This window comes from Brachyhypopomus gauderio, unplaced genomic scaffold (assembly GCF_052324685.1).
Source record: "Brachyhypopomus gauderio isolate BG-103 unplaced genomic scaffold, BGAUD_0.2 sc151, whole genome shotgun sequence".
Classification (NCBI taxonomy): Eukaryota; Metazoa; Chordata; class Actinopteri; order Gymnotiformes; family Hypopomidae; genus Brachyhypopomus; species Brachyhypopomus gauderio.
In genome coordinates, this window is record NW_027506972.1 from 245,001 (window position 1) to 270,000 (window position 25,000).

Consider the following 25,000-nt stretch of genomic DNA (forward strand, 5'->3'; position numbering starts at 1 on the left):
GTCAGAAGCAGCTGACCACAAAGAGGCGGGGTTTTGTCGCCCTGGAGCTGAGCAAGCTCAAGACCACGCCCCCTGGAGACGCCTGGTTCGCTCTACAGCAGGAGAAGTAAGAGGGGCGGGGCTTCAAGCGGAGCCCAAAGGACCTGGGCAAAGACCATGAATATTAATCAGGATGTTGCCTTGAGGAGCCTGAGACTTGCATGTCCTCCCTGTGTGTGTCTATGGCCGTCCAGCCACTGTAAATGGGGCACTCAGCCCAGGACTCTTGGGCTCCCCCTGGTGGTGTGCTGAAACATAGCACCCTGGTCCCTTCCTTTACCAAGAGTAAAGCTAAATAAATAAAGATAAGGGTTAAACAAAGGGAAGGTGTCTTTCAGAGTGTCCTCGGGCCTTGTGGTTTATGATGTGTTTAATAACATAACACTTCACTTTTGGGACGTCAGGTTGTGAATATTCGTCCTCTCACTTCGTCCTCCGTGCGGCCGACAGGTCCGATGAGCTGTATGCCTACCTGAGCCAGCACCGGCCGGACCTGTGCATCCTGGAAGGGGCGGAGGAAGAGGAGGTAGAGCGGGATGAAGACGACTTTGTGCTCCTGGACAACAGAGAAGATGGAGAGCAGGAGGTGGTGGGGTCACAGAGAGACGGGCACGCCGGGGAGGAGTGGGAGGCAAGTGTGTGTGTGTGTGTGTGTGTGTGTGTGTGTGTATGGGTATGAGTGTGTGTGTGTGTGTGTGTGTGTGTGTGTGTGTGTGTGTGTGTGTGTGTATGGGTATGAGTGTGTGTGTGCGATTTAACGTTTTTGGGTTAATACACATCGTCTGGACATACTGGGCAGTCATGGTCTGGTGGTTAGAGAACTGGTCTTGTGACCGGAGGGTCGTGGGTTTGATTCCCAGACCTGAGGCCATGACTGAGGTGCGCTTGAGCAAGGCACCTAACCCCAACTGCTCCCCGGGCGCCGGGCTAGGGCTGTCCACCGCTCTGGGCACGTGTGATCCACAGCCCCCTAGTAATCACTAGTGTGTGTGTGTGTGTGTGTGTGTGTGTGTGTGTGTGTGTGTTCTAACTGCACAGATGGGTTAAAAGCGGAGGACAAATTTCGATTGTGGTGAAAAATCACAATTGACAATATGGCACATTTACTGTGTGCACACGTGTTTGTGATTAAGCCACCATGGGGTGTGTGTGTGTGTGTGTAGATGGTGTGTGTGGAGGACAGCAGAGCGAGGACTTCTGTGTGTATAGACAGAGAGCCAGAAGGTCTACATGACATCCTGAAACAGAGCCTCATTCTGGACACACGGCACGTCAGAGAGGTTAGAACACACACACACACACACAAACACACAAACACACGTGGAAACACAAAGGCGGTGACGTGGGTGTGAGGTCTGTGATGTAGGGGTGCGGGCGGTGGTGGTGTAGGTGTGCGGGCGGTGGTGATGTAGGGGTGTGAGGGTGGTGGTGGTGTAGGTGTGCGGGCGGTGGTGATGTAGGGGTGTGAGGGCGGTGGTGGTGTAGGTGTGTGAGGGCGGTGGTGATGTAGGGGTGTGAGGGCGGTGGTGATGTAGGGGTGTGAGGGCGGTGATGTAAGGGTGCGGGCGGTAGTGGTGTGGGGGTTTGAGGGTGGTGGTGGTGTAGGTGTGCAGGCGGTGGTGGTGATGTAAGGGTGCGGGCGGTGATGTGAGGGTGGTGTAGGTGTGCGGGCGGTGGTGATGTAGGGGTGTGAGGGTGGTGATGTAGGGGTGCGGGCGGTGGTGGTGTAGGTGTGCGGGCGGTGGTGATGTAGGGGTGTGAGGGCGGTGATGTAAGGGTGCGGGCGGTGGTGGTGTGCGGGCAGTGGTGTGGGGGTTTGAGGGTGGTGGTGTAGGTGTGCAGGCGGTGGTGGTGATGTAAGGGTGCGGGCGGTGATGTGAGGGTGGTGTAGGTGTGCGGGTGGTGATGTAGGTGTGCGGGTGGTTATGTTGTCCTCTCCTGCCTAGCTGACAGTGGAGATGCCAGCGCGTACAGTGGGTCAGACGTGGAGACTGACCTACAGCACCACACAGCACGGATCCAGCCTCAAAACACTCTACAGGAGGCTGGGATCATCAGACTCACCTGTGCTGCTCCTCATTAGAGACGACAACCAGCAGGTCAGACCCACAGCCCAGCGCAATCAGACTCACAGCTAACACACACAACCCAGCACAATCAGACTCACAGCTAACACACACAACCCAGCGCAATCAGACTCACAGCTAACACACACAACCCAGCGCAATCAGACTCACAGCTAACACACACAACCCAGCGCAATCAGACACACAGCTAACACACGCAGCCCAGCGCAATCAGACACACAGCTAACACACGCAGCCCAGCGCAGACACACAGCTAACCCACACAGCCCAGCGCAATCAGACTCACAGCTAACACACACAACCCAGCGCAATCAGACTCACAGCTAACACACACAGACCAGCGCAGACACACAGCTAACACACGCAGCCCAGCGCAATCAGACTCACAGCTAACACACACAGACCAGCGCAGACACACAGCTAACACACGCAGCCCAGCACAATCAGACTCACAGCTAACACACACAGACTAGCACAATCAGACTCACAGCTAACGCACACAGACCAGCACAATCAGACTCACAGCTAACGCACACAGACCAGTACAATCAGACTCACAGCTAACACACAGACCAGCACAATCAGACTCACAGCTAACACACAGTAATCAGACTTGGAGACGCACACCCACAGTACACTCAGTATAACTGACTAAAACTTTCCCAGTTTATTTCTAAACATTTATGTTTCCATGATTCAAATACATCCATTAATGTTTATGTTATCAGCCGTTTCTCACACGTTTCGGCCACACGTGCGTTTCTCTCTCACGTTCCTCTCTCAGGTGTTTGGTGCGTTTCTCTCTCACCCGCTGCACATGAGCGAGAAGTTCTATGGTACGGGAGAGACCTTCCTCTTCCTCCTGCACCCTCGCTTCAAGGTGAAGCCCATCCCAGAATATTCTTGTTACCATAACAGCCACAGCTCTTTTGACCAGACGGCTACAACAAAAACTAGATCAGTAACAATCGTCTGCATGTGTTTATTAAAGCTACATTAAGCAGTAGCTGAAATATGGATGGAATATTCAACTTTTCTGCTTAGAGGAGCTTCAGTAGTTTCTGGGCACCCTATGCTGACCTGTTTAGTTGCATTCTCATGTCCTGTGGTGTTGTCTTTGTCAAGAGTTTCCGCTGGACTGGTGAAAACTCCTTCTTCATCAAAGGAGACATCGACTCGTTTGCCATCGGTGGGGGAAGGTAAGAGCTCATTCTGACGGTGTGTTGTCACAGTGTGCAAGGAGGGACTTCTGAAGATATTTATCTACTTTTATATACACGAATTACAATGTTTGAAATCACACAAGCAAAGTTCGTTTGCTTACACGGCTGGTAAAGGTCCTCTGTCTGAAAAGCTTTTCGGGGGCTCAGTGTGTGTTCTTCACTGTAGTTTGTATCACCTCAACATCTTGGTTTCCACCGTGGTGCTCATGGTCTCCCCATGATGGTCTCTCTGCACAGTGGCCACTTCGGCTTGTGGTTGGATGAGACGCTGTATCTCGGACGGAGCAGCCCCTGCTCCACCTTCAACAACTGCAGCCTGTCGGAGTCCAGCGACTTCCGCGTGCTGGAGCTGGAAGCCTGGACCTTCTGGTGACCCCGGGTGGTCCTGCTGCAGCTCCTCAGAACAGCTCAGCACGACGGGCTTCATTGACGAGTACGGCGGGTATTGGTGTGAATGCCTCGAGGGTGAAGATATCCAGAGTGCTGCGAGACTTTAGTTCCTACACAGACCAGCTGCAGTAGTTCCCAGCTTGCTGTGCGAAGACTCTTCATATTGAGGACACAGTGTACACGTCAGTCCTTGAGCAGCCAACACTATATCTACATCTGGGCAGGATGGACTGTGTGTTTACATGAGAAACCAGTGCAGCCGTCAACATGGATGACGGTGGTATTCCCAGGGAGCTGTGACGCCTGACGAAGCAGAATCCCCCATCCTGGAGGTCTTCCTGGATCTCTGGAGAGCAGGACGTTTCTCCATCGGCTGAGGGATCATGTTAGTCAACCATCGTTGACGTCAGAAACATCGACTCCTTTTTCGGTCATTAGACAGTGTGCTGCTGTCTAGAGTCATTGTGAACACTGAGGTTGCAGTACAGCGCATGTCCACCTGGGGGCACACTCAGCTCACGCAGCTCTGTTCCTGTTCCCTCTACAACAGGTCGAGCCTCCCTTGCGCCCTCTGCAGGCAGACACGGCTACAGCAGCATTCTTTTGGCTGCTGGGACATGGGTCAAAAACCCACAGGTAGAAGTATTTGAAAAAATATTTTGGCAGCCAGTTTGCGCAGACTCGGTCACACCTGAAGCGTGCGAACAGAACAGTGCAGTGTGAGCACTTGTGTTGTGTGTCTTCGCGGTCCTGCTCACGTTGGCAGCCTGGACTGTTACCAGAGGTGACGTGGGACACGTGTGTCTCTCCAGGGCTTCAGACTCCACGTCTTCTACGGACCTCCTTCGTACTGCAGATGAAGGCTGTGGGTCAGATAGCGGGTCTCACAAAAGAACAGCAAGAATTGACATAACCTGAACAAACACAGAAGCCGTTGAACATGGACTAGCAAAAGGAAAAACAGCTTAGATTGTTGTTCTAGTACCTGTGTAGTAAATGTATTGATCAGTACATTATCCATGTGCAAACCCATCTGCTTAAAACACAGCAACTTAATATACAATAATATAATACATTAAATGTGGATATTAAGAGAGATCATGACTTTTTGTAATGTTTCTGTGAATCTAAACGTATTACCACAAAATGGACAGATGCATGATTACAAAAAAGTGACCTTTATTATTTGATACATGTGGTATTTAATCGTAAACACATTCACACAGGTACATTATTCACGAACCCATGAGAGGTCCTAGGAGCAAAACCATCACGTCTTCGTGGTCTTTGAAGAAAGGAAGCTTCTTCAGAACCATCAGCACATACAGTGGGTCTGCTGGCCTAACCAAACCTTTCACATGCTGAACTGCTTCATGGCGATGCTGCTGGTATTTCCAGAGTAAACCTCTTCCAGCACGTCAAAGACATCAGAATATCCGTTACAAACCCACATCGTACAGGAAACCTGTCCTGCGTCAGATTACACGACTAGCAGTGGCTTATAGAAAAACCCCCCATCCCCAGTTAGACCTGCGTGTCCATCCAGCCGACCACAGGAAGAACCCACATTAATCTACCCTCCACAAACATCACTCTGATCGTGGACACACATTAACGGCTGTACAGGAGCCCATATGAGTCCTGCAGCATGTTGAAGGCATCAGGGAATTCTAGATGTTTTGGGTGGCTCTGCATTTGCATTTCTGTTTTGTGTTGTGTGTGTGTGTGTGTGTAGTCTCCCTGGACTGAAACAGTGACATCAGGTCTGGTCCCGCCCCAATGAGCTTTCAGACCAGCCCATCACAAACTGCTTCCAGCCAGGAAAACAGACCCCCCACACACACACACACACACACACAGCAATCCATCTGCTTCTCTGAACCACATGAATCTCCTTCATGCTGTGAATATGCACATCACAGTGCCAACATCAGACAGACACCAGGAACCAAAGTAAACAGGAGAAACATCATGAATGTTCATGACAGTGTAAAGACGGGAACAGGGAGATCCCCAGTGTTCAGGTTCAGAAGTGAGGGTTCTGCACCCCGCTGATCAGAGCCAGGAGTCTCAGCCGGTTCTCTCACGGCACAGGAGTCTGACTCCGCCCCCTCCACCCATTACAGGAGAGACTCCGTTACATGCTGAATGTTAGGCATGGTGTAGGCATAGATTTCTCTTTCAGGTATATACACTTGTCACTCACTCTCTCTCTCTCACACACTCACACACACACACTCGCGTTCCTAGGATGGCAGGTAAGCTCTCGCCTTGTTCAGTCCCTCCTGAAGGAAGCGGACATAGGTGGAGGTGGACGGGTCCTCAAACCCACCCGTAAAACTGAAGGCTGAATCCGCTTCCTCCTCTGGCTTCATAGACGTCTGGTCCAGGAAGTTGTTAGCATTGATGTGGTGGACCTGACAAACGAAAGGCTAAGGTGACTTCACAATCTCAGAACTTCAGAAGACAGCTTAACCAGCAATAACCACCACTGATAAGAAATAAGTCATTTTTTTCCAATGATTCTGTTTTACATTATACTGCCATCTAGTGGTAAAGAGACGCACCACGGTCCCGTTGGGCAACACCACCATCATCTCCACAGGGAAGCTATACTTCTCCAGGTGTAAATGCGCCTTTTCACTCAAATCCAGACTCTGTCCATCAGCCTGTACAGGAGAAGAACGATCGTGTGTTCTGTGCACATACAGACACAAAGCCCTCTCTAGTCTACATATCTTCTGTGCTGGATTATTGAAGACTGGATTATTTCTTATGATATGCACTGCATAAGCTCTTCTTGGTATACTAATATAAACACTTCTCCATGCTTGTCTGTTGGGTTTCTTGGCTTCTAATTTGGCTGGTTTTGTGCTGTCCAGGGTGAACCAGAGGAGGATGGGTTCACCCTCTGAGACTGGATTGCTCATGATGTTTCTTCCTCACACTCAGAGGACGTTTTTCCTCACCACTGTCACCTCTGGCTTGTTCACTGAGGGACTCCGACACCCGTAATGCTGCTTTCTGACAGTGGCTGTTGTGAAACGTGCGTTATAATTACACTGATGAACTGAAGCACTCAGGACCTGCTTCCCTACAGCCCTGATCTCACACACCTGACTAACATTCTGATACTGAGGCAGGAGGCTAGACTCAGCCCTGATCTCACACACCTGACTAACATTCTGATACTGAGGCAGGAGGCTAGACTCAGCCCTGATCTCACACACCTGACTAACATTCTGATACTGAGGCAGGAGGCTAGACTCAGCCCTGATCTCACACACCTGACTAACATTCTGATACTGAGGCAGGAGGCTAGACTCAACCCTGATCTCACACACCTGACTAACATTCTGATACTGAGGCAGGAGGCTAGACTCAACCCTGATCTCACACACCTGACTAACATTCTGATACTGAGGCAGGAGGCTAGACTCAACCCTGATCTCACACACCTGACTAACATTCTGATACTGAGGCAGGAGGCTAGACTCAACCCTGATCTCACACACCTGACTAACATTCTGATACTGAGGCAGGAGGCTAGACTCAGCCCTGATCTCACACACCTGACTAACATTCTGATACTGAGGCAGGAGGCTAGACTCAGCCCTGATCTCACACACCTGACTAACATTCTGATACTGAGGCAGGAGGCTAGACTCAACCCTGATCTCACACACCTGACTAACATTCTGATACTGAGGCAGGAGGCTAGACTCAACCCTGATCTCACACACCTGACTAACATTCTGATACTGAGGCAGGAGGCTAGACTCAGCCCTGATCTCACACACCTGACTAACATTCTGATACTGAGGCAGGAGGCTAGACTCAACCCTAACCCTAACCCTAACCCTAGACTCCTGTGTTGGACCACAGAGTGCTTCATATAGTTTAATCAGTCATGGTTTCTTCACCATTGAACAATATAAATCAACAAATAACAAGCAGTAACACCACAGCTCACCTGCAGCTCCTCCAGCTCCTTGACTAGAGACCAGCTGCTGATGAAGCTCTGGTTGAGTAAGGCCAGCACGGGCGAACTCTCCAGGACCGTCTCCCGAAGAGTCCGCCCAGAACCTGCGGACGCACACGCAGCAGAGACACGTGGCATCAGCGCAAATTAATATACCAGCCTTAAAAACCCAATGTCCCTTCATGAAGACATTACAAACAGAACATGAATGAGAAATATCTGATGAATACATGAATACATGAATGAGAATGGAATGGATAAATGCATCATACTTTATTGTGCTACATGACCAAAAGGTATGTTTTCTAGTGTACTGAGATGCGGTGATTGTAACCTCAGCAGGACTGATCGTCTAGGGCCCCCCAGAGGAGAACGGAGTGGACCAGCTTCCCCTCAGCTTCTGCTCTGCTGAAGGCCTCTGCAAAAGGCAAGTAGGGAACCTACCGTGGAAAGGAGAAAAGTTCAAACATCTCAACAGGCCCAGAACGACGTGTGAGCACCATTTTTGAAACGACACAGTGCCGATAAACATGCGTGAGATGCCATTCTTCTCAGTATCAGCGTCAAAGCATGTAAAATATTCTGGTGACCAGAGAGCGACTGAGAATGAATGCACATTCACCAGGCCAGGGCCCGACTTGGAATCGTGGAACATCCTGTTCCAGAATTCTCAGCGTGGTTCTAGAATGTAACAAGCTTTTGAAGCTGCCTGTTACATCATACATGGAATTTGGAACGTCACCTTCGTGAAAGGATAGAAGGTGACTTCCAGGTGCCTGGCCGCCTCCTCCCAGCTGATGTCAGAGGTCCAGCGGATCTCCTCGAACACGAACTGGATGGGCTCTCCACCCTCCCCACGGCTGTCAATCACGTTGCCCTGATCGTCGTAGATTACGGAGGGTGTGGACGGGCCAGTCGCACGCAGCTCCATCTGAAAATTAATGTTGCTGAGTGTAAATGTCCTAGCTGGGCACCCTTAATCATGACAGTATAGTTAGAATGGTTCAGACCTCCTACCTCATGTACCATCTCGTCCAGTACAGGAGCAAGGAGTTCTTATGAACCATGTCAACGTGTGGTGGAAAACACCAGTGGCAGGTAGCTGTGTGGTCATGTGTGGTGGACACACCAGTGGCAGGTAGCTGTGTGGTCCTGTGTGGTGGACACACCTGTGGCAGGTAGCTGTGTGGTCATGTGTGGTGGACACACCTGTGGCAGGTAGCTGTGTGGTCATGTGTGGTGGACACACCTGTGGCAGGTAGCTGTGTGGTCATGTGTGGTGGACACACCTGTGGCAGGTAACCGATGTCCACCTCCATACTGCTGCTCTCGCTCGCGCCGTACAGCCACTCCATATCGACATTCAGAGACCTGCAGACCCAACACACTGCTCAGAGGTCTGTAGGCCCAACACACTGCTCAGAGGTCTGTAGACCCAACACACTGCTCAGAGGTCTGCAGACCCAACACACTGCTCAGAGGTCTGCAGACCCAACACCCTGCTCAGAGGTCTGTAGACCCAACACCCTGCTCAGAGGTCTGTAGACCCAACACCCTGCTCAGAGGTCTGCAGACCCAACACACTGCTCAGGGGTCTGTAGACCATAATTTTAACTCAGGAACTCGATGGAGGGGCTTTTCCCCCAAACGTTCTTGGCTTCTTATGCGATTCAAGTTAAATAAGTCTCAAAACAGACTGTGCGTGTTGGAAACCTCACAAAACCAACGCAGTGGTAATGAACCAACACACCGCCAGTGCTGCAAGGTACTGACTTGTCATTAGGAACATAGAGGTTGAAGTCCCGGACGTGAGAGGCGTCTTTGGAGAGGGTGACATGACCGGTGAACTGGCCGGGCGTGAACCAGAACGGGAAATCTGGGATCTCGTTCAGCTGAAATTCAGCATGTATCCTGCAGTCAGAAACACAGGACAGTCACACGCCAAAATAAGAGTCATTTCTGGAGGTGATCCTAGACTGCTGATATGAAAACTGATATGGTTATGTTCTATGATATGATTAACACTTTTTTTTTTAGATGAATTTGGTTTAACATAAATAAAACCTTTGGATATTGATGATCACATTGGTGTGACAGTGTTTCTTGAAAAGTAAATAACAAAATTATACAAGTGGAGCCTCATATTCTCCATTAATGAAATTTATGCTCTTCAGAATTTCATTCACCCAGTCCAGGGTCTGACTCTGGACTCATCTGCAGATGTAATTACCAAACTGTGGCACATGCTGTTCTAGAATTCTTAGTGTGGTTCTAGAACATATCTAGAACACTAGAACTAGAATCAGGGGGTTCCATTGGGCAGGAACTTGCTACCTGAACACAATGTCGTAGTAGAAGTCGCTGATGGCTCGCACGCAGGCCACGGCGCCTTGTGGGGCGAAGCGGGACTTGATGAAGGGCCTCTGGTGGAACATGCTCAGCAGGGAGTGGACCAGAACCTGGAGGAACCCAGAGAGAAGAGGCCCGTCTGGCCTATACTTACAGCGCCTGTCCCTGCTACGGGAACACAGCCACACACCAGCCCAGAGCTCACACACCGGCCCAGAGCTCACACACCGGCCCAGAGCTCACACACTCTCTGCCCTGTCAAGCATCACACAGGTGCCGAGAGCCCTCAGAAACTCACCAACACTCAACCACCAACCGACGGCCAATGATGAGGACCATACTGGTCAATGATGAGGACCATACTGGTCAGTGTGAAATTACAAGTACCACTTGTTAAAGTATCACTAGGTTGCAAATGTATTTGTAGTGTTACAGCTCTTGAAACCATAGTAAACCATGACATACAGCCATCAGAATTAAGCACTGTAATACTAAATAACAGGAAAAATAACGAAGCCAATGCCTTCTGGTATACATCAAACCAGCACTCCCCCAGATCCAGTGAATTCTCTACACATCGCAACTGCACATAGAAGTGGATTCTTTCTTTTGCCTTTTACAATATTCCTAAGTGGACACTAAAATAAATGGGACACCAAATCTCTTCTTTTCAGAAGTTACTAATGGGATTTGTGGTTCTCCCGGCATTTAAGAAACAGTCTGAAAAACAGACAAAAAATCATCAAACGTTTGAATCAGTCAGTGAAGGAAGTCCTCGAGGAAGCACCTTAGTGGAGGGAATCATGGACCATACCTCTTTCCCCCGAGGGGTGGGGGGGGTGGTAGCGGTTGTTGGGCAAGTAGCCGGTGAAGATATTGAGCTCACTTGGTATAATCCACCACGGTACCCCCAGATCCTCTTTGCCCTTTGGGGGCAGAAAGATCCGGAATTGTGAGGCGGAGAAGGTTGAGGATGGAGCTGCTGGACTCTTCCAGGATCGCAGTCCACTCAAGGATCGGTGAGATACCTACAATACATCGTTTAATCAACATCTCCACACACACCTGCTCCTCACCTTTAACATTTCTTTAAGTCAGAAGCCTTAACTATTCAGAACTATTAACCCTTAAATTTATTTATTTATCTATTTATTATGTGTTGGCACAAAAGCACACGAAGTCCTAGTTGTGCGACTGCTGTGAACGCGTGACGTCATTAAGGATGGAGGCGTTACCCCCAGGAACCCGTCCTTGCTCTTGGTCATGGTCTCCAGAAGCAGCGGCTGCATGGTGGCGCTCAGGGTCAGTGTCTCTCCATTCGGGTCGTGGAGGAATTCTTCCTCGAACTCAGCAGGAGGAGAAACACCTTCAGGCAAGGGAGGAAACTGTTCTAAATGCAGTACTCCTCATAACATTTTCATTAAAGCCATCGTACAGTCTTGAACTGAATCAGTCAAACAGTGTGTGAGAAATGCGACAGAGGTTATATAAGACACCAGGCGGTATGTGGAGGACACCAGGTTGTATTTTGGCAGTTTTTTGCCTGATATTAGTAAGTAATTTATTGTATATAGCACATTTAAAACCAAAGTGCTGTACAGAGTTTACATGTTAATACCACATTTGTCCACTTCATTCAGTACAGAAAACACAACATGCACAAAAAAGACATTAAAAACATTAAAGAAAAAACTTTAATTAGCAGCTCCCAGTGACTGATGTAAACAGCGGTGCAGAATAACTATGCAGTGAACCTGTGAGCTTTTCTGCAATGGGTTTGAACTCTTCAGGGCTGAGGTGGAGGTCGTGATCTAAGTCCAGCGAGGAGAACAGGAACAGCCCCTCTGGTCCCAGTGTCTTCAAACCCGCTTCCTGGTGGAGCACACAGGACCATAGAACCTTGGCCAGGACACATTTCTCACGCTCTACTGGTTGTAAAGAGCACGCGCCTCTCTTAAGCCTAGTTTATACTCGACGCGCCGCGAGCGGCGCGAGGGTCCGCGCGGCGAAAATGACGTAATCGCTGTGGCTCCGCCCGTGCGTGAGGGCCTCGCGCGCTGTCGCGGCGCGAGGTCGTGCACCTCTCGAATTTTGTAACTTCGCGCGCGCGCCGCGCTTCAGCGCGATGGACAAAGTCATGTTTGCCGGGTTCATACACCTATACAAGGTGGAATTAAAGCACTTGTACGTCACTTTAAAGGTCCATTTCAATATTTCCCAGCACGTTAAACTTAATTAAGTTAAATATTTATACATATACTCGAAATGAATCGAAATAATTCGCTTTTTTTAATCACATTAGTTTATGGTTGTTTATTTTCAAAACGCCCAATCTTAACGTCTTCACGTTCTCTCATGTTTCGTCCTGGAATTACAAGAGGCTCGTATTTGTTAACGTATCGTTTCGGACAACACTGCAAAGCCATATTTACGTTTGATGCCTGATGTGTATATATACGGTCTCTGGGCAGGTAAAAATGTTCTTTCACCGGTTTTGCAGGGGTTTTTTTATTCTCCACTGCCACCTATCGCCACCTATCGTTTCGGAGAACACTGCAGCGACGCTCGCGACGTTCGCGAAAGTATAAACGCCTACACCGCTCGCGCAGGGTCGCGCGAGGTGGGCGGAGCCGCGCGCTACGGTCGCTCGCGAAAGTATAAACCAGGCTTTACACAGCGCTGTACATTTAGCTCCAGGCAATGAAGACCATTTTAAAGCTAATGTTTTATCTTCCTTTAACATTTTAGAAAACTTAAAATTGCAGTACCACAAATGATGTACCGTAAGTAACATGGCCACAGTTAAAAAGTTAGAATCTGAAAAAATCTTAAGACAACTGCTAGTCTGGGCAGGGGGCAGTGTGTGAGTATGTGCGATGAGGGCAGGCTCTAATGGAGGCAGGACACGCAGGCCTGGAACCGGCCTCAAGTTGGGATTGAGCTCGCGCTCGCCTACGACCAGCTGTGGAGAGCGTAGAGAGCAGCGTGCACCCGCAGACAGCTGCACAATAGAGGCTCTCGCAACGATACGTGGCAGACGGGACCGAGGTGTGTGTGGTCCTCAGCTCTCTGGACACTGTTACCCCGACAGGATGCGGTCATCAGGGAAGTGTTTGTTTAAGTTGACCAGTGTTTTTATTGTTCTACATTAAACCTAAATTGTTTCATTCTTTGATACGTTCCCGAAAAAAAAACAAGTTTCAAAACAGCCAGATAATCAAACGCGTCGAGTGTTAATACAGCCAGAACAATAAATTATCGTATTTCTTCATAAAACACAACTTGTGACTTACGTGGCGGTGTAAAATCAGAGTATCTTGGTAGTATTTGATGCCAACGCCGATACAAGGAACAGCGAGTATGACGAGTAGAGTTGGTGCAGCCCAGCCGCGCCGTGAACGCGCACATCTGCCCCACCAACCTGCCCCAGCAGCCTGATCTACACCTTCATGTTCCGCTGGGTTCTCCTGTAGCCTCGTCTGATCCACGTCTGCGGCCATGCCTACACGGCCAGTCCTCCTCGCATTACCGCTTACTGCTCCTTTAAGGCGCAGCTCGAAGCGCCAACGGCCTGATTTACGAGAGTCTCCCGAACCGACACCTCGCAGCCCGGAGTGTTTGGACGAGAAGCGCCTTCACCTTCTCCTGCTCTCCAACGTGGTGGACCCGAGGAGGGTGGACGTGCTGGCGACATTCTTAAAGGGCCAGTACGCATTTACTAATGTGGGGACTGGTGAAAACATCAGTCACACGAATATTTGCTGAAAACGCCTACATTTAAAAAAAGTAATTATTACTTATTGTATTCATAAGAGCATTTGAGAATATGCATTTGATTTGCAAGTTATTCGCTTTGATTTTGTAAATTCTTGGATTACACCTTTTAATTTGACTTTAAGTTGTTACATTGTTCTGTTGAAGCTGGAGTTTGTATCGAGACCCACAAATACAGTATTTCTCAGTTTAGCTAGAAAACTTACACCCAAAGTCACAACTTTCATCTTAGCTCTGAGAACCCCAAGGTGACCTAACATGACCTGTGATAAATGGGGTATGATATCATAAATGTGCTATAGATTTCATCACATGAATCCACTTCCCATTTATAATGCTACAGACACTCACACACAAAGTCACATTATTATGTATAAAATCACAAAAGTAATGACATCTGTTATATAACAGTTCTTCAATTTTTATTTACATATGTAGTCATGTGTGTTTACACAAGCATATCAGTAAGCAAATTCAGAGTGATCACACACACGTTTCTCCTGGGGAGACATGAGAATCGCAGTGCAGAACTCCACCATGATCCACCTACACTGCTGGCCTCTTTCCAGGGTGAAACTCCACACTGACTCCTGGATGTAAACTCAGATGAACATGATTCTCTCATGCAGGTAATGAAATCAGAAAGTCTGTAAAGCAGGTGTTGATTTCCCACAGTGCATCACAGAATTAGCATCATCTCATTGGCTGGACAGAGCGAGTAACCGTGTGATCAGTCCATGTCTTCCTCCACCTGCTGCGTGTGCACCTCCACCTTTCGGGGCGCGACGTAGGAGCCCATGCCCGCCGCTCTCTCCGCCTCCTCCTGCGTGTACGGCTCCTCCCTTAGCTGCTTCAGACTGAGGTGGCAGAGCAGGGGGAGGGGTTAGCGTCCAGCAGTGCCATCCAATCACAGCCTCTCCAACCGCACCACCGTCTTTACTAAACAGGTAGCGGGTTGAGAAAGGTGTGTTGGGGTGGAGGGAGCCGGCCGTGCAGCACACGGATGGATATTCCAGAACCGGGACAGGCCCATACCGTGATGACATACAGCATCAACACAGTGGGGCACTGTGGCAGCAGGATTTGCCAGAACTTCAGACTCTCACGTTCCAGCAGGGGGCAGCCTTGTCCCTGCACCCTGACTCTCCTCACAACACTCATAACTAGTTAATGAGCTGAACCAGTTATACAGATTCAACAGTGTGCACAGCAGGGAGGATACCATGCTGTGACCCCCCCCCCCCCCCCCAAGCCAGAGCGGGGCAATTAACATGTTTTCAGAAATTAACTCAAACATTTGGCTTTGCAACTATGAATGTCTGCATTAATTTAATCGTATTTCTGTTGTATCCTTTGGTACATTCTAAGCCTTGTTTTTAAAAAAGTATATTACTATAATGACCATTATTATTATTAATCATCACTACTACAGCTACAAAGGATTGAGATGAAGAGAATATGAGATTAGAGGTGGGACAGAATTATAGGGAGTCTTACCGTTTTTTATGGACTTTTGTCTTGAAATGCTCCTTCAGGGTTTTCAGATCAACAAAGTATCTCCTGCAATCAATAGTCTGAATTATCGCTGATAATCAAAAGGGTCAAGCCTGCAAACACGTCTAACAGTAGGAGTATTATGGAGTAATTAGGGATTTGGACCCATTTGTTAAATTGTAAATCCTGTAAAGCTGCTTTGTGACAACATGTGTTGTGAAAAGCGCTATACAAATATATTTGATTTGATTAGATTCAGAGGGACGTAACTGGTAGAGAATCAAAGCTGTGATCTGTCCGTGTTTGTGCAGGTGACGTCACTCACGCGCAGTGTAAGCAGTAGTTCTGGGCGCAGCCCGTGACGTCATAGTCCACCGCTTGCGTCAGCAGCTTTGCGGCGTTTGCGGGTTGCATGTCTGCGTGGATCTGGTCCAGGTCTTTCCTTCTGCGCTTCGTTTTCCATGTCTTTGAGATGTTTTTCTTTTTATCACTTTTGTGGTTCCCGACCTGCTTGGATTTACCCATGATCTAAAAACACGCAAGAACAGCTGCGAGTCATATTAATCGTGAATAGTTTTTATTCCTTGATGAACGTTAATTATCACTTTAAAGGGTCACAGCGTGACCTAACTAGTAGTAGCTAAGAACTACTCGCCCTTGGTTACCTGATCACATATATTATATGACACGTTATAGACATGCGATAAATTATAGCACAGAGCAGAACACCACTATAACAGCTGAAGGACAGCGATCCAACCAAGTACGAATACACCAGTATGATGAATAATAAGATGTTCTATAATATGATATAATATAATATAATGTAATACAATGAACATACAGGCCGAGTCGCTGTCTGGTTGATAGCTAGTTGGCTAACATTAGTCATTTAATCGTCGCGGAGTGAAGATCATCAAACCTACACTTGTCGGTGAAAGTCACGGCGCACAGTAACTCATCCAGATTAATGTTTTAAACATTTAACATGTTTCACTTACTCGTGTCACTGTTACTTCACCGGATCGCAGCCACGTGTTTACGTTTTCGCGTTAAAGGTTTACTTCCGGGTCGTGGCGCGGCGACGTTGAACGCGGACGGGACACTTCCGTCATGGTTGTCATGGTGATGTTAAAGCTGGCTAACACGCTAATAACGGGTAACGTGTAGCGCAGCGCGCGCCGCCGGTAGACGGTTACAGGTTCAGCGGGACGACGGCATGTGTGGTGAGTGTGACGGTTCTCACGGTTCTGCCCCGTTAGCGATGTTAACAAATACTCACTGTAAACAACACAAACACTCACTGTAAACATCACAAACACTCACTGTAAACATCTTCGATTCAGATCAGAAGAAACTCTGCGCTGATGAGGACAGAGGTGAGGAACGGTGACCGTCCTGCCCGGTGTCCTGTCCCGTGTCTTGCCCGGTGTCCTGTCCCGTGTCCTGCCCGGTGTCCTGTCCCGTGTCTTGCCCGGTGTCCTGTCCCGTGTCTTACCCGGTGTCCTGTCCCGTGTCTTACCCGGTGTCCTGCCCCGTGTCCTGCCCTGTGTCCTGCCCGGTGTCTTGCCCGGTGTCTTGCCCGGTGTCCTGTCCCGTGTCTTACCCGGTGTCCTGCCCCGTGTCCTGCCCGGTGTCTTGCCCGGTGTCCTGTCCCGTGTCTTACCCGGTGTCTTGCCCGGTGTCCTGTCCCGTGTCTTACTCGGTGTCCTGCCCTGTGTCTTGCCCGGTATCCTGCCTGGTGTCCTGCCCCGTGTCCTGCCTGGTGTCCTGTCCCGTGTCCTGCCTGGTGTCCTGCCCCGTGTCCTGCCTGGTGTCTGGCTCCTCTTCACTCTTTCCCTCCGCTTGTGTGTTGCAGGGCGGGCTGTGGCGAACGTCTCGTTCATGTTCCCAAATGGAGACCAGTATGGTTAGTGGACCGGCGCAGATATACGCTGCACGTGACGCACTGTGCTGCACTACACCATATATAGATACATGTAGAGAGATATTCGATATCTGTATGTCTAGAATAACTATATTTCTGAATAAGTACATCTTTTGAAGTAAAAGGTGCAATGAACACTAAGTCTTCTTTGCCATACACACACACACACACACACACACACACACACAAACACACACAAAATAATGAGACAGGCTTACTGGTAAAATACTTTCAGCTAACACATGGTTTGTGTGTGTGTGTGTGTGTGTTAGAAGGAGAGTGCTGCTGTACCTCAGATGGTGTGGTGATTAGAAAAGGTGCCGGCACACAGATCTCATCCTGTGGGACAACATACGTTGGAGAGTGGGACAACGATATGGTGTGTGTGTGTGTGTGTGTGTGTGTGTGTGTGTGTGTGTACGACACATAATTTCCATCAAGTGCTAGAGAACAGATCTTAGCAATATAAAGACACTGATTTCTTGATGTGTATTCCGGGTGTGACTTCATTAGTGGAGACTCTCTCTGTTGCAGATGAACGGTACTGGAAGTCTTACACACCCTTCGGGGGCAGTGTACAAAGGTCAGTTCCACGACAACAAGTACCATGGCAACGGAACATACTTCTTCCCCGATGGAACCAAATACTGTGGGACCTTCAACAACAACAGGTGTGATGTCACTGGTGTTTTAGCCTCGCTAGACTAAATCTGAAATACAAATCAAGAACTAAAATCTTTTTTTCATCAGGCTTCATCTAAGCATTATTTTAATTAGTAATGCTACTAGTTATTGAAAGCTAGTAGTTAATGAAACATGGTAGTTTCTGAAAGCTGCTAGTTACTAGTCCTGTAAAATACCCACAGGATTTACACAACTTGTGGATTAGATGTGAAGTTAATTTTATTCTGTGTGTCTCTGAAAGAACCAGTGTAGAAGATGCACTCACATTCATCTGCAGGGCGGAAGTGTGACAGCTCCACGTTGCTCTGAGTTGATTCTCCATCACACCACGCCCTCCAACACGTGCACCTTCATCACTCCGAGAAAACTGCATTTTAAGTTTAGCATTCGCGGCTTTAAATATTAATCATGTGCTCACAGTGTATGGGCAGTGCTAATTATATATTACTGCTTTTCTAGAAAACTATGCTAATTTAATATATTTCTCTCAGGGTCACAGAATTGCAATTTCATCACAGATGCTGACATGCTGTGTGAGGGTATCAGGGTTTTATAGCAGTAAAAATCTGTGTGGAAGGGTGTTGAGGTGTTTGTGGGGGGTGTTGAGGTGTTTGTGGAAGGTGTTGAGGTGTTTGTGGGGGGTGGTTTGATTCTGTTTCAGATGTGAGGGTGAGGGGGACTTCACTGATTCAGAAGGACACGTGTGGACCGGAACCTTCCATCAAAAAGCAGCACTGGCACTTAAACTTAGACTCAACATGTAACACACACCCCGTCAAACAAGCACACACACACCAACACGCACACACCCCAACACACACATACACACCAACACACACACACACACATACTTTTACTATCTCCCAGAAAGAGCATTTATCTTCATGCTGAGAACATGTCCTAATTCATTCCCAAGAAGACTGTAGGACATTGTTTGGCGAAGCATGATTGGAGGAATCAAAGAACTGTAAACTGCACGAGGAACGTTACTAATGGAGGGTTTGTCCTGCTCAGTTACCTACAGGATCAGTTACCTACAGTGGTGACTAGTTAAATCAGTCAGAAAGGTTGTTTGTGTAATATGTGTGAAACATACTGAAGGACATACAATAAAAAGACGAACAGTTATCTGTTCATTCAGAGAATACCGACTAGCCATCTTTATTTCAGACTCAGAGAAAACACAGAACTGATGAGGTTAGAGGTGCACCCTTATTTCAAACATTTTGTTTTGAGGTGCATGTTTTATCAGCTAATAAAAGTTCTTCCTGATCAGAGTGCCTAGATCCAGCACCTTACCTATTCGGTAAGAATAGCTACGCACCTTTCATCATCTTCATGATGGCCAAGAAACATCTGAAGATCTTTGGGAATGGATACAGCACAGTGATGCTTTTGATGTGTTTAGTTATCTAACATAATGCTGGAACACACACCAGACTGTTCTGTGATCAGAGAGAGAGTATAAACCATGTAACACATCTGGACATGTCGGGTAGATCATCAGCGACGAAGAGACTGGTGTGTGTGGAGAAGACTGACCTTTAGAGAAACACATTATGTTTGGCATTTAAGTACTTTTGCATGTGCAGTCTACAAACACGTCCACAGAGCTGAGCTCATGACTGTGGTAAAATGTCAGGAGTTAGCAGATGACATGAGATCAGGCCTTTCTGCCCTAGGAGGGAGAGGGAGAGAGAGGGAGGAGGGGAAAGAGGAGAGGAGAGAGAGGGAGGAGAGAGAGGGAGGAGAGGAGAGAGGGAGGAGGGGAGAGGAGAGGAGAGAGGGAGGAGAGGAGAGAGAGGGAGGAGAGGGGAGAGAGAAGAGTGAGAGGAAGGAGAGGGGAGAGAGAAGAGTGAGAGGAAGGAGGGGAGAGAGAAGAGTGAGAGGAAGGAGGGGAGAGAGAAGAGTGAGAGGAAGGAGAGGGGAGAGAGAAGAGTGAGAGGAAGGAGGGGAGAGAAGAGTGAGAGGAAGGAGAGGGGAGAGAGAAGAGTGAGAGGAAGGAGGGGAGAGAAGAGTGAGAGGAAGGAGAGGGGAGAGAGAAGAGTGAGAGGAAGGAGAGGGGAGAGAGAAGAGTGAGAGGAAGGAGAGGGGAGAGAGAAGAGTGAGAGGAAGGAGGGGAGAGAGAAGAGTGAGAGGAAGGAGAGGGGAGAGAGAAGAGTGAGAGGAAGGAGAGGGGAGAGAGAAGAGTGAGAGGAAGGAGGGGAGAGAGAAGAGTGAGAGGAAGGAGAGGGGAGAGAGAAGAGTGAGAGGAAGGAGGGGAGAGAGAGAAGAGTGAGAGGAAGGAGAGGGGAGAGAGAAGAGTGAGAGGAAGGAGAGGGGAGAGAGAAGAGTGAGAGGAAGGAGAGGGGAGAGAAGAGTGAGAGGAAGGAGAGGGGAGAGAGAAGAGTGAGAGGAAGGAGAGGGGAGAGAGAAGAGTGAGAGGAAGGAGAGGGGAGAGAGAAGAGTGAGAGGAAGGAGAGGGGAGAGAGAAGAGTGAGAGGAAGGAGAGGGGAGAGAGAAGAGTGAGAAGAAGGAGAGGGGAGAGAGAAGAGTGAGAGGAAGGAGAGGGGAGAGAGAAGAGTGAGAGGAAGGAGAGGGGAGAGAGAAGAGTCCTCTTCAGTCTCACAGCTATGTTCTGTAGTTGTGTTGTCTAAGTGCTAGGAAGGGAAAGGCCACTTTTTCATTACATTAATTAAATGGATCAACAGTTTAACCACTGTATTATGTGTAACACATACATGTTCCATGTTTTAGGGAGCAGTTATTTTAAAGAGTTTTAAGTGAGAGGGTGTACATTTGAATCAGTTCAGTGACTGTTTGCTTGTGTGGATGGCGGTTCCTTCTGGATATAGTTGTTGGTTGTTTTTAGCCAAGTAACCTCGCGCTGTGTGTGCGTGCGTACATATACACATATCTAAATTATGATACATTTGTCTTATGGGCTAAGGAGGATATCGAATCCTGGCCTTGTTATATACCCTGAGAAAAGAAGGGATGGACGGATAAAAAATCCATTCTTCTTAGATATAAACAAGATCACATGATTCTGTTTTTTCATGAAGGAGGATTGGATCTATTTTTTTCCATCTACCCATCCCTTCTTCTCTCAGCATGCTGTATAACAAGGGCTCTGTTTGTCTATGGTTCTGGCTCATGTGCTTCAGGAGTGAGGGAAAAACCGTAGGGGAGAAGGAAGGAGAGAAGATTGTTGGTACAGAGAGACGTTTGATCCAGAAGACCTGCGCTCGCTGCACTACCAGAGACCTGTTTCTTCTCCCTCCTCTGCTGTGGGAAGTTTTCTGGTGTTCCAGGCAGGACTGGACAGCCAAACGACTGATTCTAGGAGTGGACAGACTCAAAGGAGCAAAGCTGTGGAATCTACAACGTTGGATTTTAAAGCCCCGGTTGTAATTTGGAAGTGCAGTGGGTCATGGAGGACACGAGTGTGGAAGGTGAAGTCAGAAAACGCAACCCTATCATCCCATTTATCAGATGAGTCACACGGCGTATTCACAGTGGAGGAGCATTAGAGGAACATTAGAGGAGCATTAGAGGAGCATTAGAGGAGCAGAGGGGCTCCCAGCACTGCTCTGATCAGCCCTGAAGGTCTTTCTGTGAGTGTAACTGTTCCGTTTCTTCTCCTAGATGCAGATGCACACAGGGACGATCAGGACCTGCAGGAGGTTCAGGTAGAGTGCTACAGAGACCTGGAGCACAGGGCTGTGTGTGTGTGTGTGTGTGTGTGTGTGTGTGTGTGTGTGAGAGAGAGAGATGGGGTAAGCAAGGTGATTAATCCAATTTATCTCTTTGCATCTAAGTTCACAAAAGACACTCGCATACACATGGAGGGTGTGACTGAATTTGAAGAGTTCCAACACACACACACACACACACACACACAGCTTGAGTCTGTATGATGTATAGCTCATCCTCCACTTTTTATCTTCTTTTCACTAGTTTCCCTCACTTTTACGATCCTTCCCCCCTCTTCATTTTCTTCTTCTGCTGTCCGTCCGTCATCCACGTGTCTCCTGCTCTCCACTCATGACCTCCATTTCTGTTAACCTCTAACCTCTAACCTCCCTCTTGCAGTTGAAGGCACTGTGGGCGGAGCTAAAGTCAGGACTCAGAGGACTTGTTCAGGAAGTCTCCACCTTGAAGGAGAGCAATTACCGATTGCAGGAGAAAGTCTCCTCCCACCAGAGAGACACCACTGACTACATCTTATCTTTGAGAAACACTCTGAAAACACTACAGGTACGTACAGGTGTACAGAACAGCTGTACATTCATGTCTCAGGCACAGGCCTTTAAATCACAGCCAAGGAGACCAGGTACAGGTTTGAGATCCTCCCTTTATGTTGGATGACTAAGCTGCTAACCAGATACTTTAACTGTCTGATTTCTGCCATTAACAAAATCTAGAATTGGCTCTGAGTCCAAAGCCTGGAGCTGAATATGTACAAACACACACACAGATAAACTCCCTATGGGTAAAACACCTGGCCATACCTGGAGGATATGTTAATGGCTAAAACACCTGGCCATACCTGGAGAGTATGTTAATGGCTAAAACACCTGGCCATACCTGGAGAGTATGTTAATGGCTAAAACACCTGGCCATACCTGGAGGGTATGTTAACGGATAAAACACCTGGCCGTACCTGGAGGATATGTTAACGGATAAAACACTTGGCCATACCTGGAGGGTATGTTAACGGCTAAAACACCTGGCCATACCTGGAGGGTATGTTTACAGCTAAAACACCTGGCCGCACCTGGAGGGTATGTTTACAGCTAAAACACCTGGCCGCACCTGGAGGGTATGTTAATGGCTAAAACACCTGGCCGGACCTGCAGGGTATGTTAATGGCTAAAACACCTGGCCGTACCTGGAGGGTATGTTAATGGCTAAAACACCTGGCCGGACCTGCAGGGTATGTTAATGGCTAAAACACCTGGCCATACCTGGAGGGTATGTTAATGCTTTTCATCTGTAACTAGGCTTACGCCGCATTCATGACTACTAACCTGGATTCCAGCTTTTTCTTGTAATTATATACAATATTTGTCGTGTGCAGCTTAGCCATCCTTCACTCTGGAGATTCTTGGTCACCAGAGATGTTTTGGGTTGGACCTGCTCTGTTACTGTAGATGTCCATCCTGGTAACATTACCCTGTCCATTGGTCATGTGTGATAGTTGTATGAGGTGTCGTTTCCAGGGCGATGTGGCCACTGCTCTTACACAGATCTCTGAGTTCAGCAGCAGAGAACAACAAACCCAGAAAGATCTAGAGCTTCCGCACAATACCAAACCCAGGTAACCCAGGCAACACACACACATGCATACACATACACACACACACACACACACACACATATATACACACAAACACAAGTTTGACAGTAAAGCGTAACTTCTAAATGTGTTTGCACATACAGATGCAGACTTAATTAGCCATGACTGACATTATCTCTTTCCTGTGTTACTGGTAGATTCTCTGGCGGGGCGGGATTAGTGGAGGGCCACGCCTCCACTATTCAGCATTACATTAGCAGCCTGGCAACCAATCGGAGTGAGAACTTTTAGCATGATTTTGAACATCGGAAGAGCAAGAGATCCCTCCTTGGTATTGAGTGTGTGTGCGTGTGTGTGTGTGTGTGTGTGTGTGTGTTACTCAGACTCCAGCTCTGAGCAGGAAGGCAGTGGTTTAAGGAACTGTTCAAGATCTCCAGTGTGGAGAGAGAGAGAAGATAAAGATGTGACAGAGAGGAAGTGTCAGGAGATCAGTAGGTCCTCCCGTCCCCTCAAATGTGTTTAATATCCAATATGGATAAATGCATTTACGTGTGTGTGTGTGTGTGTGTAGGTCTAAGACAGATTGCTGCGTTAGAGCTGCTGGAATCTGAGAGAGTGTATGTGTCACATCTTTCCCTGCTGCTGAGGGCCAACATCACCTTTAACAGCTGTGAAAACACTCATCTCAAAGACCAACGGTACCTCACACACACACAATTATGAAAGACCAGGTACATCATACATACATATATGAACTTCCTTACCTCCTCTCTCCCCCTGCCCCGCCCCTTCTCTCTCTCTCTGCCCCGCCCTGCCCCGCCCCTTCTCTCTCTCTCTCTGCCCCACCCTGCCCCGCCCCTTCTCTCTCTTTCTCTCTGCCCCGCCCCTTCTCTTTCTCTCTGCCCCGCCCCTTCTCTTTCTCTCTGCCCCGCCGCTTCTCTCTCTCTGCCCCGCCCCTTCTCTCTCTGCCCCGCCCCTTCTCTCTCTCTGCCCCGCCCCCAGGCTGTTCCCCTCCTCCCTGCGCTTTCTGATTCAGCAGCATTTGGAGCTGCTTCCTGTTCTACAGCAGCGCGTGTTCAAGAGCAAATGGCAAAGCATCATGGGAGATGTATTTCTCAGGCTCACCAATAAAGAGGTGCAATTTTAAACTCTGCTATTTTAAACCCTGTTATTTGTTAATACTAATGCTTAAAGGATGTCTACAAGAATGTGTGTTTTTATAGAGCGATTTTCTGGATCACTACGTGTCTTATCTGAAAGAGCTGCCCAACTGTCTGTCAGTGGTTAGTTTGCTCTCCTCTACCTTTACAAAACTGCTAGAGGTAAACACACACACCCACACAAACACACACACACACACACACACACACACAAACACACACACACCCACACATCCACACACACCCACACATCCACACACCCTTTACCTTTGTATCATATGCTATACCTGCCTCTGACATTATGCACTGAAAGAAACACTCATACAAACATTGGGTGTCTTCTGATTGGCTGGGCATGATTTGTTCTAGGGTGATATCACAGGGGTTGAAACACATCCACCGCTCCAAACTTTGCTGCTCACGCCGGTCAAGCGTATCCCAGAATACCTTATGCATCTGCAGGTGGGTGCCAAAGAGTTTGTTGTTGCCAGGGTTAATGAGAAACTGAGGTGGACAGGCGGTTCTCACGTGTACACGTAGACGCTGTTTACATTTTACATTTTATTGCATTTGGAGACGCCCTTATCCAGAGCGACTTACATTTTTATCT

General features: G+C 48.2%; 5 protein-coding genes across 12 annotated transcripts in view; 3 read left to right on the plus strand and 2 right to left on the minus strand.

Moving 5' to 3' along the window:
* Positions 1-4,835, plus strand: part of LOC143500467 (nuclear receptor coactivator 7) — a 15,361-nt gene extending 10,526 nt beyond the window's left edge. Inside the window, 7 exon segments of the mRNA XM_076994595.1 lie at positions 1-106; positions 490-670; positions 1,203-1,319; positions 1,986-2,138; positions 2,911-3,006; positions 3,252-3,325; positions 3,587-4,835. The exon segment at positions 1-106 is cut by the window's left edge and continues 54 nt beyond it. Of these exon segments, the coding sequence (XP_076850710.1) occupies positions 1-106; positions 490-670; positions 1,203-1,319; positions 1,986-2,138; positions 2,911-3,006; positions 3,252-3,325; positions 3,587-3,722 (863 nt within the window). The 3' untranslated portion in view covers positions 3,723-4,835.
* Positions 4,836-4,897: 62 nt separating this feature from the next.
* On the minus strand, positions 4,898-13,766 carry selenon (selenoprotein N). The gene is given in 13 exon segments (XM_076994584.1): positions 4,898-6,156; positions 6,307-6,408; positions 7,713-7,825; positions 8,056-8,161; positions 8,464-8,652; positions 9,011-9,092; positions 9,495-9,632; positions 10,056-10,180; positions 10,885-10,908; positions 10,910-11,098; positions 11,306-11,436; positions 11,825-11,942; positions 13,364-13,766. Coding segments are annotated over 13 exon segments (1,695 nt in total). The 5' UTR covers positions 13,571-13,766; the 3' UTR covers positions 4,898-5,985.
* A 474-nt stretch (positions 13,767-14,240) lies between these two features.
* On the minus strand, positions 14,241-16,483 carry znf593 (zinc finger protein 593). Of its 3 annotated transcripts, none has more exons than XM_076994589.1 (4): positions 16,340-16,483; positions 15,664-15,866; positions 15,342-15,404; positions 14,241-14,701 (listed from the first exon to the last, which is right to left on the minus strand). In XM_076994589.1, the coding sequence occupies exons 2-4, from the start codon at positions 15,861-15,863 to the stop codon at positions 14,575-14,577; spliced, it is 390 nt and encodes a 129-aa protein (XP_076850704.1). In that variant the 5' UTR covers positions 15,864-15,866; positions 16,340-16,483; the 3' UTR covers positions 14,241-14,574. The 3 variants fall into 3 exon arrangements, with proteins under 3 accessions (XP_076850704.1, XP_076850705.1, XP_076850703.1); XM_076994590.1 differs by lacking the exon at positions 16,340-16,483 and adding an exon at positions 16,265-16,326; XM_076994588.1 differs by lacking the exon at positions 16,340-16,483 and adding an exon at positions 16,183-16,320.
* morn2 (MORN repeat containing 2) lies at positions 16,426-19,096 on the plus strand. 3 transcript variants are annotated; one of them, XM_076994591.1, is made up of 6 exons: positions 16,426-16,564; positions 16,685-16,717; positions 17,197-17,247; positions 17,538-17,644; positions 17,800-17,936; positions 18,611-19,096. In XM_076994591.1, the coding sequence occupies exons 1-6, from the start codon at positions 16,558-16,560 to the stop codon at positions 18,711-18,713; spliced, it is 438 nt and encodes a 145-aa protein (XP_076850706.1). In that variant the 5' UTR covers positions 16,426-16,557; the 3' UTR covers positions 18,714-19,096. The 3 variants fall into 3 exon arrangements, with proteins under 3 accessions (XP_076850706.1, XP_076850707.1, XP_076850709.1); XM_076994592.1 differs by having other exon boundaries at positions 17,541-17,644; XM_076994594.1 differs by lacking the exon at positions 18,611-19,096 and adding an exon at positions 18,191-18,604.
* Positions 19,097-20,505: 1,409 nt separating this feature from the next.
* arhgef33 (Rho guanine nucleotide exchange factor (GEF) 33) overlaps positions 20,506-25,000 on the plus strand; it is a 10,335-nt gene continuing 5,840 nt past the window's right edge. For 3 of the 4 annotated variants that reach the window (XR_013126812.1, XM_076994563.1, XM_076994561.1), the window contains exons 1-10: positions 20,506-21,383; positions 21,577-21,620; positions 22,024-22,188; positions 23,154-23,251; positions 23,428-23,507; positions 23,614-23,721; positions 23,802-23,928; positions 24,233-24,365; positions 24,454-24,552; positions 24,760-24,852. Coding sequence is in view for 3 of the 4 variants with exons in the window: in XM_076994563.1 (XP_076850678.1) it covers positions 21,362-21,383; positions 21,577-21,620; positions 22,024-22,188; positions 23,154-23,251; positions 23,428-23,507; positions 23,614-23,721; positions 23,802-23,928; positions 24,233-24,365; positions 24,454-24,552; positions 24,760-24,852 (969 nt within the window). In the remaining variant the exon portion in view is untranslated. The remainder of the gene's footprint in view (positions 21,384-21,576; positions 21,621-22,023; positions 22,189-23,153; positions 23,252-23,427; positions 23,508-23,613; positions 23,722-23,801; positions 23,929-24,232; positions 24,366-24,453; positions 24,553-24,759; positions 24,853-25,000) is intronic. The other variant, XM_076994562.1, reaches the window with a different exon arrangement.